General features: G+C 40.5%; 1 protein-coding gene across 4 annotated transcripts in view; it reads left to right on the plus strand.

Annotated features, from left to right (window-relative positions):
* Positions 1-13158, plus strand: part of AFF2 (ALF transcription elongation factor 2) — a 330786-nt gene that overhangs the window by 224632 nt on the left and 92996 nt on the right. For all 4 annotated transcript variants that reach the window (XM_058814367.1, XM_058814370.1, XM_058814369.1 and 1 more), the window contains exon 8: positions 10029-10080. In XM_058814367.1, coding sequence (XP_058670350.1) covers positions 10029-10080 — 52 coding nt within the window. The remainder of the gene's footprint in view (positions 1-10028; positions 10081-13158) is intronic.

Here is a 13158-nt window from a genome sequence, read left to right on the forward strand (position 1 = left end):
TAAATTGGACATAAACAGTGTCTGTGAGTATCCCTAATGCAGCCATTTAAACCAACCATTAGTGTTCCTTTCTTGCTTCTTCACAGCTTCATTCTTCCAACTCTGTAGAGGGCTCTGCAAGCACAAATTAGTAAGAGCTCAGAAGTACCCTGGTCCGGGGGATTGTAAAGATTGGAGGGTGTGTGTACGCAGGGTGTGTGTGGCTGTGGGGAAATGCTGGCTTCTCCAGAGTTACACCATTTGCAGTGATTCTAAAAAAAAAAAATCCTCAGTTTTCAGGATGAAGAATGGCGTAACCATGTGGCACAATTTATAGGGTAAGCAAACTTTCAGTAAGAGCTAACTGTATCAGAAAACTTGTGTAACATGCACAGAAGGCACTGTTAAATTATTTCAGTGCCATAATTCAAAATGCTGAGGAAAATTCTCCTGTATTATAGCCAGAGCAAGATTGGATCTCTAGCCAAGTACATCAACGTAAATGTTGAGCTGTCTGGGGAAATACAAGTCTTACACTGTTACTTAGGGGAAAATGTGCACAGACATGGTGGAGCCCCTTATGAAACAGTCCTCATTCTGTTAAACAATAGGATCAAATTTTCAATCAGGTTATCTAGCATATTGCATTCTTCAAGCTTGCCAAGCAAAGAGAACTATCAGCATGAAGATGGATATATTTTTACAGAATTAATGATGTATGAAATCTAGAAGTGGAAACATACATTTTCATTTTATCCTCTAATTTTTCTTTTTACATTATAAGTGAAAGGAGATGCTTGGAAGTATTTGCAGTTATTCAAATCTGTTTATCTTAGAGTGATTATCAGAGCAAACAGTGTCAGGCATTGTGTTTGGATCTGAGCCTGAAAAATAGTTCTTGCAGGAGCAAGGATTATTTGCATGAGTCAGTGTTTTCAGCACAGTGCTTGGTACTTGATTTCTCTCATGCATATGCAGTGCCTTATAAATCATCCAGATTCAGAAATCATTTAAGTATTTTTTTCATTTATCCAATCTATTTATATTAGTTTTAGTCTTGCTTGGTTTTATCCCCTATATTTATGTTAGTTTTAATACTGCTTGGATTCATCTGTTTATACATTTTTAGACTGATCAACAGAATGTTCATTTAGGGATAGAAGTGAACATTCTTACTGAAGATTCATTTGTCTTTGAAAGGCTGTGTCAGATCTGTGGGATAGCTATGGATTCCTGATGTAGGATTTTGCAGGTACAAAAGTGTCTTTAAGAACTGATCACAAATTAGGGCAGTGAAAATGAAGCTCACCTTCCCCAAAACCCTTTATCTTTGCTTTCTGTGGGGATTTTTGCTGATGATCATCCCTGAACTACCCTGTGCACCAGGCATGGTGCAGCAGTATTTTTTGTAGAGGTGTAGTACCTTTGCAGCCTGGAAAGTGCTGCTCAGTTCTCCCATGGACACACAAGCCCCTGGTACTTGCTCATCTTCCCTGTGGCCAACCCCTGTGTTTATTCACTGTGCACCATCAGCAGGCCAGTACAGAGGACTTGGATTCCTGCTTGGAATTCTGCTCTGCTAATGCACACCCCTGAAATTCTGGAAGTCAGGCACTAAGCTCACAGCATTCTTTAAAAACCTGATGTGGCAGTTTTCTTTCCTCCATATGCACAAAGATTGTTTCTGAAGCTAAAGCTCCCATTCTCTATAACATACCATGAAAGCCATGTCACAGCTCAATGTGTTGCCTTTTCAGTATCTTCAGCCAGAAGACCTCCTTCAACCAGTCTTTATTAAACATCTTGAGTCTTCCTTTTGAACAAGTAAAGAATTCCTTTACAGTTTTATTAAGTTGTTGTTCATTTGCACAGAAATGAGGGAGCCAGACCCACCTACAGGGTCATATGCACTGTAGAACATTGGATAGATGAGCCAGTCCTGTGTGATTTCATTCCTTGTTGAACAAATTTCTTTAATATATTTACTGGTATGATTTTTTAAAGTCACCTTTGCAAGTTGTGGTAGAATTATCAATCATTGTTTAACTGTGTGCTAGGTTCCTATAGCCTTTGTGTGTAAATATGCCAACTGAAGGCTTGTTTACCAGAGAAAATACTGGTGCTCTGGCTAGGAGACAGTTTTAATCAAATATGGCTGCAGTCAGCAGGTGTTTTTCATGTGGAATGTATTGGAAATGAGTATGTATCACAGAAATGGCTCTTGGACTATATATTGCTCTTGATAAATAGCAGAACCCAAAATTATATCAGCCATTGCAGTTTATCAAAGGGAAAATAGTAAAAGCTTTGTGCACACTGTCAGAATTGAGCACACTAAAAAAGGTGGGTACTCATTTTTATTCTTCACAAATTCTAAGAATGCACATTTTATGCTGGCATTTTTAGAAACTATTAGTCACTCCCTGTGTTTTTCCTGGACTCATACTTTCCTTTGTTCTTGTCTCTCTTTTCTCTCTTTTTGCTTCAATGATACATCATGCTCTGGACTTGCCAAACAGAGATGTGTGTTGTACTGAAGAGTCACTGGGCAGTGAGGGACACACAGGGTGAAGGAGATTTTCTAAGGCAGAAGGAAAGCCCAGTGGTATGAGTGTTATTAAGGCAAAAATACCAACTCACCAGCTTGAAACAGAAGGATTCTGCTTTGTGTGATTTTTTTTTTTGCAACTTCCTATTACACTGTTAAAATATTTTGACCCAGTTCTGATCCCATTCTGTTGGAAACATTGTTTGTAAGCAGAATTGAAGCTCAATAGAGAGATGAAGTTACTGGATATACCAGAATATTATTTGTGCTAAATATGCCAATTCCCAAAAAATTTGGCAGCAAGTTTCTCCCTCCTCCCAAAGTTCTTGTCTCAGCTTTAATGAAACACAAAATGCCTGTCAACAGAGCAGTTGTTATAATGCACTTAGGTAGCAACTTAATATCTTAGTTGCCTTGAAGAGCTTTTTATACATAGACATTAATGGATGGCTGGATAAAGAAATTCTTCTACTGAAAGAATTAATTTTGCTTAATCCTTTTGAAATTAAGAGATGGTACGGAGAGATGAGTAATGAAGTGCACTCTCTAATTGTGAGGTACCTAATAGAAAACCACAGGGGTTACCTCTCTCTCCCCATCTGTAATTACACTAATTACTGATATGGTGCCAGGAACACTAAGGCAGGCTGCATGTGACAACACACCATGGAGTGTGTCCTAGCAAGCCATCGTTCTCCATCAGTGGCCAGGAGGAGGCTGACCATGTCAGGGAAGAGAACAGGCACCTCTATTGCTCACAGGTTGTTTCACAGTGAAAACACAAAACTTGACTTCAGTCCTTTCTGAGGGGAGGTGATTTAAGGCCAGAGACTGAGGAGTTGATCTATACCTTAAGCAAATGAGCCCTATTGAGGCCACTGAATCTGCTTTAATGAGCACAAGTTACTCCTGTGAGTAACAGTTTGCGAGACTGACTTCATCATTGACAAAAATGTAATGAAAGAAAATGGTGGATGAAGAGAAGGGAAAATTAATAAATTATATTTAAGTATGTATAAAATTGCTGGACAAATGGTCCTGACTATTAAGGTAAATGGTGCTTGTAAATTCCATTTAATCTTCTGAGATTTTCTTTTACCATAACTCTTACAGTATCTCAGAGGAAATAATGTAAGGATGACTTGCATATTTCAGAAAAAGAATGAATATAAGGTTTCAAGATTTATTGATGGGATGTTTTAAAACAAAAGATCTTCTTTTTTCCTTTGGAATTACTCTACCGTTTATTTTCATTTCCTCAGTTTTTTGTTCACTGTATTATGAACTTCTCTGGGGAAATCTATTGTTAGATGTTTTCACACACACAGGCCCCCTTCTTCCCCCTTGATAAATGATAAAATTGTGCTCCAGTGTGTGCAACACATTCTTGAAATACATCTGAATTCCATTATACAGTTTGTCATTTGCATGATACCTTTTGAGTTACCACTCTTGGAGAAGCCTTATATACTACAGAGAAATGCACTAGGAAAATGAAAAACAAGTTGGGTATGAAGTCCATGGGGTAAACCAGCAGAGATTGTGTTGAACTGATGGCCTTATTTCCATGCAAGTTCAGGGGTAGAAAAGGTGCATCTCAGTGCTAGTCACTATTTGCATGGACTGTGTTCCCTCTGCAGGAATATTGCTGCAAGCAGGACTGACAGGGCCTTCATAGCTCAGGCTGCAGTGTAGTACCCTTATCACCCCAAAGACATTTATTGGATTCCTGCCTGTTCTGCATTAAGTCTTAATAATTTTCACAAGTTTGACACTTGCTCTAACAATCTAAGCTCTCTTTAATATCAAACGGAATAACCAGTTGTAGCGCAGAAATCTTAGAAATGCATTCCCATTTTACCAGAGACAAACCTGGCAAAAAAAGAATGGCATGTGTGTATGTCTTGTTAACACCACTGTCCTCCTTCCTGCAGAATCAACACTTGTGTTTGCTGTGATGTGACTCATATCAGATGGGATATGCATTTTGTACAGATTTGGTTTGACATGAGTGAGTTAATTTTCTGGGCAGCTCAGGATTAGGGGATTGCCCAGTATTCCCTTGGCTGTCTGCTTGCAACACCCTCTTCCCTTTCCTCCATCCTTTTCCTTCCCACAAGACTTTTTTCACATTGGAGTGAGCCCCAGTGCAGTGGTGAACTGATCCCAGAGCAAATTAGACATGCAGAAGCTTATCCTATCATTCTGCCTTTTAAACACCTCCTTAAGGAAGCTACATCACCAAACATGTTGCTATAAACACAGAAGATTCCCATCCCAGCCCTCCACAACCAGAGCAGGAAGAAATGCAGGATTCCCAGAAGTCTACCAGTGATCAGGACCTTATTCATTTGTTAAAAGCATTTAAATACATTATATAATAAATGAAGAAAGAAAGAAAAAAAGGATGCAGTGAAAATCCTCCTTTGAGACATTCAGACTCTTCTGTAAAAGTAACTGAAATGGAGTAATTCTGTGGCAGTGCTTTTTGAGGGAGTGAATTATCTCATGTCTCCAAATCCTCACCTGCTTGTTGAGAGGATCCCAGATCAGCAGGTCTGGTGTGCACAAAACATCCACTGAACTCAAAAGTCAGGATAGGCTACAAGTCCCATTTCATGTTCATGTTCTTACTGTTTCTAGTGTGACTTTTACAGAACCCATCCTAATAAAGCCCTTGTTCAGCCATTTGTCTAGCTAAATTTGTAATGTAGGAACAATCTGCTTTGGGAGCAAATGCATCCCTGAAGGAAGCGGGTATTGTAGTCAGTCAATGAGATTGCCCCTACTTACACCACAGATAAATGCGTTGCTTTGTCCTAACATTTCTCCTTTGCAATAATTTCACATTCCAAATTACAAACCTCTGAAAATTGTAGATTATAATAAATGTCCTGACACAACTTCAACTGTTATAGTAAATGGCGTTGCTCTAATAATGAAATAAAAAATCCTACTTAATCCTATTCTTTCCCTAAAGTGGTGTTTTGCATTAGCTATGGATGAAAAGACAAACAAGTACATGTATATTCAATAATAATGTCAGCTGGGTCAGAGAAGAATAGGAAATAAAATTAATTCATAACACCCCTGGAGGTAGCTTTCTGATACAGGCAGTTTTCTCTTTGATTTGCCCTCATTGGCAGCATTCATTGTAATTTTAACGTAGCCTCCAAATTGGCCTTTATTAATAGCTGTCCTGATCTTAATAACAAATACACTCTAATCTCCAGTCTGGGTGCTTCTGAGGTGAACAATTATATAGAGCAGAATAGATCATATGGGTATTTAGAGGCGCCTCTCACTCAGGAGTGCCTAATTTCACCTTCAGACCATCCAGACAGTGTTTTGGAGAGCTGTAGATACAGAGCTCTTCTGTCTCAAGGCTTTGAAGCTAAAATACCTTTCTAGATATGATAGTGAAATAGTCACCTTGAATTAAGGTTGCTGGCAATCTTAAAAAGTCCTTATTGAGATTTGAGTGCAATCAGATGGTACTTGCTTATAAATGAGAGTTAATGGAAACATTAAACAGTACAAGCTACTGTGACCCATGCCTCCAGAATATTAAGCACATTTTAAAATTGTGGAACACCATCTATTCCTTTGTGTTCTGTAAAATATTACTTTTTCTAACCAATATTCTCTGGGAGCAGGTTATTTGAATTGTTCAGCATTCTACATTTGCATGTAGTGTGTATTTCTAATTTATTTCCTCACTTATCTGGCTACTATATATTTCTGGTTGATACTATACTCAGTTTCTCTTTAATTATACCATCTGCCAGTAGAGTGTGATGCATTTTAGAAGCTGGTTGGTTTAGTTGTTGAAGCTTTGAGTTTTGGAACTGAATGGGATGACATATTCTTCATTTAGCAGAACAGGCTAAGAAGAATTACATACCCCAAGTGATAAGCTTGGAACTGCTAAAGAAATGCCAAAATCCAATTTTTTTCCTCTCTCTAGTTGTCTAAACATCTATTAGTCTCTTGAAGGGAACTCATAAATCCTGCAAATTTAGTTTCTCTGAAACCAACTCTAACAGTTGTCCTTCCTACTTATCATGTTTTATATCAATTTTATATTTTTCAATATTCAATAAACATGTCTTGTGCTTACTGTACTTGTTGGAAAGTATCTGCAGTATAGGCTGTATGAGGACAGTTATTAATCAGCCATTTCAGATGGCTGTAGGGTTAGTTTAGTAAGTGTATCCATTTATCTTTTTTCTGTTTTCTTCTTTGTTCTTTCCATTTATCCAATATGGAATTTCTTTTGTCCTTTTTGGTTTATTTCTACCAGGGTAAGTCAGAAAGAAATTTAACACATAAAAAATGAAAAAAAAAATAAACCAAACAAACAATCAAAAAAAAAACCAAAACCCAAACCACCCAATAGCTGAAAGAAAGAAAATATACCACCCTTTGGGTTTCATTCATGAAAAGATCTTTGCATTATATCCACTTAAATCTGCATTAAAAAATAACAATAGAATGCATTATCTAGCAGTGATTCTTTAAAGCAGTGGATAATTTACACATTAAAGTGAAATGTAGGTTTAAAAGCAGGAGTGTAGGATTGAATTAGAGTGAAGAGTCAGAATGATATAGTTCTGTATGAAAATGGTCTCGGTTTCCTGGGGGTATTGTCCTTCTGGTGTAATGAGACTTGCAGATAACAATCAGGGACTGTGGATAGATCAAGGCACAGCGATACATTGAGAATGGCACAGCAAGTAATGGCTCTGGGGAAACAAATGAATGTGTCTGCTAGATAAACAGCATTAAAAGTTTCTGTTCATCACCAAGTCCAGGCCTCTAAAGATTAATAATCCCTGAAAAGTGGAGTGTTGGGTTTGAATGGCAAGGTTTTGGTAGCAGGGGGGTGCAGCAGTGGAAGCTGGAAGCCTCCCCCATTTCCAGCAGAGCCAATGCCAACCTCCAGGATGAACCATGGACCTGCCACCGGCCAGGCTGAGCCCAGCACTGACAGTGGCAGTGCCTTGGGCGTAACAGATTGTAGAAAGGGAAAAAACTGCTGTGCAACAGCAGCTGCAAGGGAGGAGTAGGAGTCTGTGAGAGGAGCAGCCCTGCAGACAGGCAGGGCAGTGCAGAAGGAGGGGCAGGAGGTGCTCCAGGCGCTGGAGCAGAGGTTCCCCTGCAGCCCCTGGTGCTGCCATGGAGAGGCTGCTGTGCCCTGCAGCACAGGGGGGGCCTGGCAGCAGGGATCCAGCTGCAGCCCGGGGAGGAGCCCAGGCCAGAGCAGGGGGATGCCCAAAGGAGGCTGTGAGCCATGGGAAGGATGTGCTGGTGTCCTGGTAGAGAGAGAAGCCCACCCCAGAGCAGGGATGTGCCCAAAGGAGGCTGTGAGCCATGGGAAGGCTGTGCTGGTGTCCTGCCTGAGAGAGAAGCCCACGCTGGAGCAGGTTTGCTGCCAGGACTTGTGACCCCCATGGGGGACCCACACTGTGCCTGGGGGATGTACCCACACAGGGGATGCATTCTGGAACAGTTCCTGAAGAGCTGCAAGCTGTAGGAAGGCCAAGTAGAAGAAGTTCATAAGGGGCTGGCTCCCGCAGGAGGGACCCCATGCTGGAACAAGAGGGGAAGCATGGGAGGAGTCCTTCTCCTGAGGAGGAAGAACCTGCAGAGACAATGTGCAGTGAACTGACCATAGCCCTCATTCCCTTGCTCCACTGTGAAGGGGGAGACAGAGAAAATTGTCAGTGAAGTCCAGCCCAGGAAGAAGGGAAGGGTGGAGGAAAGGTGTTTTATCATTTGGTTTTATTTCTCATTGTCCTACTCTGATTTCATTGGCAATACTTTGAATTGATTTCCCCAAATCAAGTCTGCTTTGCCCATGACAGTAATTGCTGAGTGATCTCTCCCTGTCCTTTTCTCAACCCACAAGCCTGCTGTTACATTTTCTCTCCTGTCCAGATGAAGAGAGGAGAGATAGAGGAGCTTTGGTGGGTACCTGGCATCCAGACAAGGTCAACCCCTCACAAATACTAACTTGTAGAAGATTTTTTTTTTTTAATCCATGCTGCAGTTGTACTTTTATGGGTTCACATATTGCAGGGAGGCACTGGCCATTTATCAGGATGCTAATGACTGGTAGTTATGTGTCCAGGTACTTTGTAAGCACTGGGTTGCCCGACAACAGAGGTCACTGGAAGACAGATGGCTCACAAACCCGTTTAAAGATCTCCTTCACTTTTTTTTTTTAAGGGCACCATCAGGGCTTCAAATATTCTAAAATTTCCACATTGGGATTATTGTCCCCTCTTTAAAATTCCATGTGTCAGGAGGCTTCCATGATTTACTGGTAGTCTTCAAACAAAAAAAAACCCTTCCTAACAGAACTTCCATTGATTGCTAGAGTTATTTAAAGGCTAACAATAAAAAATCATAGACTTCAGGCCCCATCAAGGCAAAAAGGAAACAATAATTGCAATTTGCAAGCCTCCTGCCATGGGTAAAGGAGCTGGGGCTGGCAGAAAGGAAGATCTGAGATTTTAATGGCTGCTGCAGCAGGTCAGGGGATATGGGCCAATTCATTCCTACATCATCCCATGATAAGACAATTTGTCAAGGTGAAAAGATGAGCGTGAGGTAGAAGTGTGCCCAGATGACTCTCAGCTCAGATAAAAGCATGAATATATGGGAAGCTATACAGGAGCTTATTTGGTGACTGCTCATCTCTCTAGGTAGAGACATCCCCAAATGAGAGACCTTTTCTGTCTCAGTAGCACCAAATAACATGGTTTCTTACCCCATGTGTTTTCCTGTACCCAAGTCTTGGATGGAAGGAAATCATCTGAGTGTTAATACAGTAATTTGCAATTCTACTCTTTTGCCAAAGGAAGGGAAGGAGGCACAGGGACAGCCACATTTTCTAGAAGCTTCCCTCCCTTTTTGCAAGGGCAGGGCACAGGCCTGTGAGATTTCCCTGTATTAAAATATAAATAAATAAACAAAAATGGGGGTATGAACTGGCAGGTTCCCAGCTTGGAAAATGTTTGGTCTGCCTTTGGACGCTAACAGCTGTGAGGTCCCATCAAACCTCAAACAAGCACCTCCTCTTCTTGCTATTATCCACTTTGCATTCTCAGTTTGATAAGGTACCAGAAAGGAAATTGGTGGTACCCAAACTGAGAATGAAACATGGACAACTTTTTCTCAGAGCTGAATTTCTCTTCTGATTTAGAAACACTTGTAGGTGTATATGGACTAATCCCTGTGAGACAATGTGGAAATAAAAGAGGACATGAAAGAGCAGCTGACTGCAAACTTTATGATGGATGAGTCTGAAAGTCACTTGTTCTACCCTAGAATCCCAAAGAAGCACTAATACATACATATGTGGACTTTATTTACCTCAGGTCTGATTTTGCTGTTGTTGAACTGAGAGTTTTCTCTTTGACTTTGCTGAGGTGTAGATTTGGCCCATTGCACATAAAGTTAATTCATTAAATGTAATTCTGTATTTTTTTTTCAGAATGCTTGAGGATGATCTAAAACTCAGCAGTGATGAAGATGATAATGAACAGGTAAATACATCTAATATAAGTGTATAGACCTTTTAAGTTAACAAAGTTATTTCATTGGTTGGACCTGTTTGTGTGTTGACATACTATATTTGCATGAAAATCATTTTGGTGTGCTGCAGAATCCATTTGCTTAAACCTTTGTTGCCTCCTTCTCATTAGAGGAAACAATCTCAAACAGGAATGTGTTTCAGTTGTGCTGGTTCACTTTGTGAAGTGGATTGAACTAAGCCAAAATATGACTTATTAACCTTTGAATTAGAGACCACATAGAGCATCACCCAGGAAGAGCCAATGTGTTCTGAGTCTCTGTCCTCCATTGTACCAAGCTAACTGTGGAACAGCCTCCCCTTGCTTTGCACCCATTTTCTGAATTTATGAGCTTTTTGGAGGTGTGTGTAAGAGGATCACATAAGAGCACCAACACAAGCACAGAGTTTGTTTGTACTTTGCAATCCATTTATACAAGCCCACACAAGAAAATTTGGTCTGTAAGTTTTTGTTCCAGTCAGAGAGTAAAGGGTTGGGAGTCCACAGTAATCCAGTGACTCCTGTTTGTGAAAGGGAAAGCCCTCAGGATGTAGCTCTAAATCAATACTAAAAGTTTCTCCACGTAGTTGGGATATTAATGAAGAATCATTTTCAGAAAACTGGCTCATGTAATTCTCTATCCTTCCCACTTTATAAATATTTATGTATAATGCTGGGGAAGAAAGCTGGTGAAATTCATATTCTCAACATTCTTATCAGAAAAAAAATGAAACTTTGTGTTAAATTCATCCTTCATTTTACTTTATATATGCAATAGGTTCAAATGTTTAAATGTCTGCAATAGAGAGGAAGGTAATGCTATAATTCAGCCTAAGATCATCTGTTCAATCTGGGAAATGTTAATTATAGGCCAATCATTCTTTCTTATTTATTTTTAAACCACCTAAATGTTCTCCTTCAGCCTACCTCATCCATCCTTAGGGTCATGCCAGGAAAGATTTACCTTCTGGTGAAAGTTGACCCCTTAGTCATACAAGTCAGTATTTTTTAGCACCGGCAAGACTCTCAATGTCTTCTGAAGCCAAAGGGTCAAAATCCTTGTGCAATGCAGTGTTGTGCAAACACAGTGACTAATGACACCATAAGATTTGCAAATTTGCCCAAATGATCCTGTAAAATGACATTGTGATCCTGAGATGCCTAAAATACAGAAATGGAAATATATTGTCAGGTAGCAGCTAATGTTGTTTTCCCATAGTAACAGTTTTCTAGTGACTTAAGTAGAATTTGCAGAGTTTATGGAGTTCATACTGCTAGGCTGAAATCCCTTATCACTGGTGAATGGAGAAGCAGAGACCTGGACCAGTGTTTGCTGACCTCAAATGGATAGCCCTGACTGACTTGAGCCGATGCCATCTCTGATGTTAGCCCCAAGCAGGGAAGAGCTCAGTGCACAGAGGGGTCCTGACAGCTCTGGAGCCCTCCCTGCTGTCAGTGTGGGATGTGCCTGTCACCCAGCAGCATCCTGAGGGTGAGCAGTGTCCCTGCTCCAGGCCAGGGCTGCAGCCTGGGCCCTTCTGTGGTGGGGACGTGGAGCTGCAGGAAGCCTCAGACTGCTCCAAAGCTCCTTGTGTCTTCCCAGAATACATTCACAGCTTGGGCTGCAGACAAACAGAGAGCACCACAGGGACCATTCATGGAGTTTCTCAACATTTTGTATTACTTAAAAATATTTTTGATTTTTTCTCATACAGTCATTTTATTTAGAAGGAATCTTCTAAGATCATCAAGTCCAGCTCTTAACTGAGCACTACCAAGCCCACCACTGACAGCCCAATTTGGCTTCACTTATTAACTGACCTGTATCCTTAGTGTCCAGTAACTGGACACAACTGCACACTGATAACATTTCTTAAATGCCCTGCACTTCAAGGGAACCTTCAGCTCTCCTGTGTACCCCACATATGTGTGGTTGTATCTCTTCTATTTGTTTTACAAATAGAGTATAGACAAAATTGTACAGCTGACTCAGGAGTTTATACATTCCTCATTCAGGAATTTAGGTTTCCTGAATTAATGACTGTGTCTGCCTTTATATTTTTTGTCAGGCTAAGGCCTTGCAGGACACTGCTGCATCTCTCATTCATTACACCTCAGCAGCCTCTGCCACATCTCTTTAAGGAGAGGGGATTGGAAACTGGAAGAAAGGTTGATCTGGCCCACTGGTCAGACACATAAACAACAAAAAAGTAACTTCAAGGGCTTTTTCAACATAAATATTTTGCAGTCAAGTGATCGTTGTTATTCAGGTACACATGTGCTCATTCTGGCAGGGAGAGAAAAGATTAAAACTCTTGGCTTAAAACCATTCTAGAAGTTTATGCAGCATTTCTATAAGGAAATGGAATCAGTCTTTATGATTTTTTCTGCTATAAGCCTGCAGCCAGTGTGAAGCATGAGCTGGCATTTACTCACTTTTATTCAAAAACCCCAACACAGCAGGTAAATATTGAGTTTGTTTCCTTTATTTCTACTCTAATTTTAAGGAAATCAAAATTCTTTGGAGCAGTGGTCAGCAGGAAGCCCTAGGATTTCTCCTTTGAGAATTGCTATGGACCCTTCAATTTTTACAGGATAGTAGTGACACTGATCCATAACTGTACTTGGAAAGCAACTTTTAGTGAAAGTCTGTAGAATGTGGGGAGAGTTTGATCTATCAACCTATGTTCTGAGACTAGCAGTAGTCCATTTGTCAAGGTGGAAGATTGTTAGAAACACGGCTGCGAGAAACAAAGCTCTTCTGTTTGCTCCCTCACTCCTATGAAGAGCACCCTTATTAACTGTATTGCATTTACTCAGGTGTCTGAGGGCCTTTACTGTTTCAGGTGTTACAGATCTCCTTCCTTTTCTCCCCTCTGCTGAGGAGGAGCACAGCCACACAATAGCTCCAGTCAGTCATGTAACTGAGAAGTTGAGCTTCATTTCTGGATAGGATAGGAACTGGCAGGTTGAAGTCAATGGAAGGTATTTATTCTACAGATAGCATCAGCAAGGCTGTTACTGGTTGTGCTGCCCACTTTAGGCATTCCC

The sequence above is a fragment of the Ammospiza caudacuta genome, chromosome 14, assembly GCF_027887145.1.
Source record: "Ammospiza caudacuta isolate bAmmCau1 chromosome 14, bAmmCau1.pri, whole genome shotgun sequence".
NCBI lineage: Eukaryota > Metazoa > Chordata > Aves > Passeriformes > Passerellidae > Ammospiza > Ammospiza caudacuta.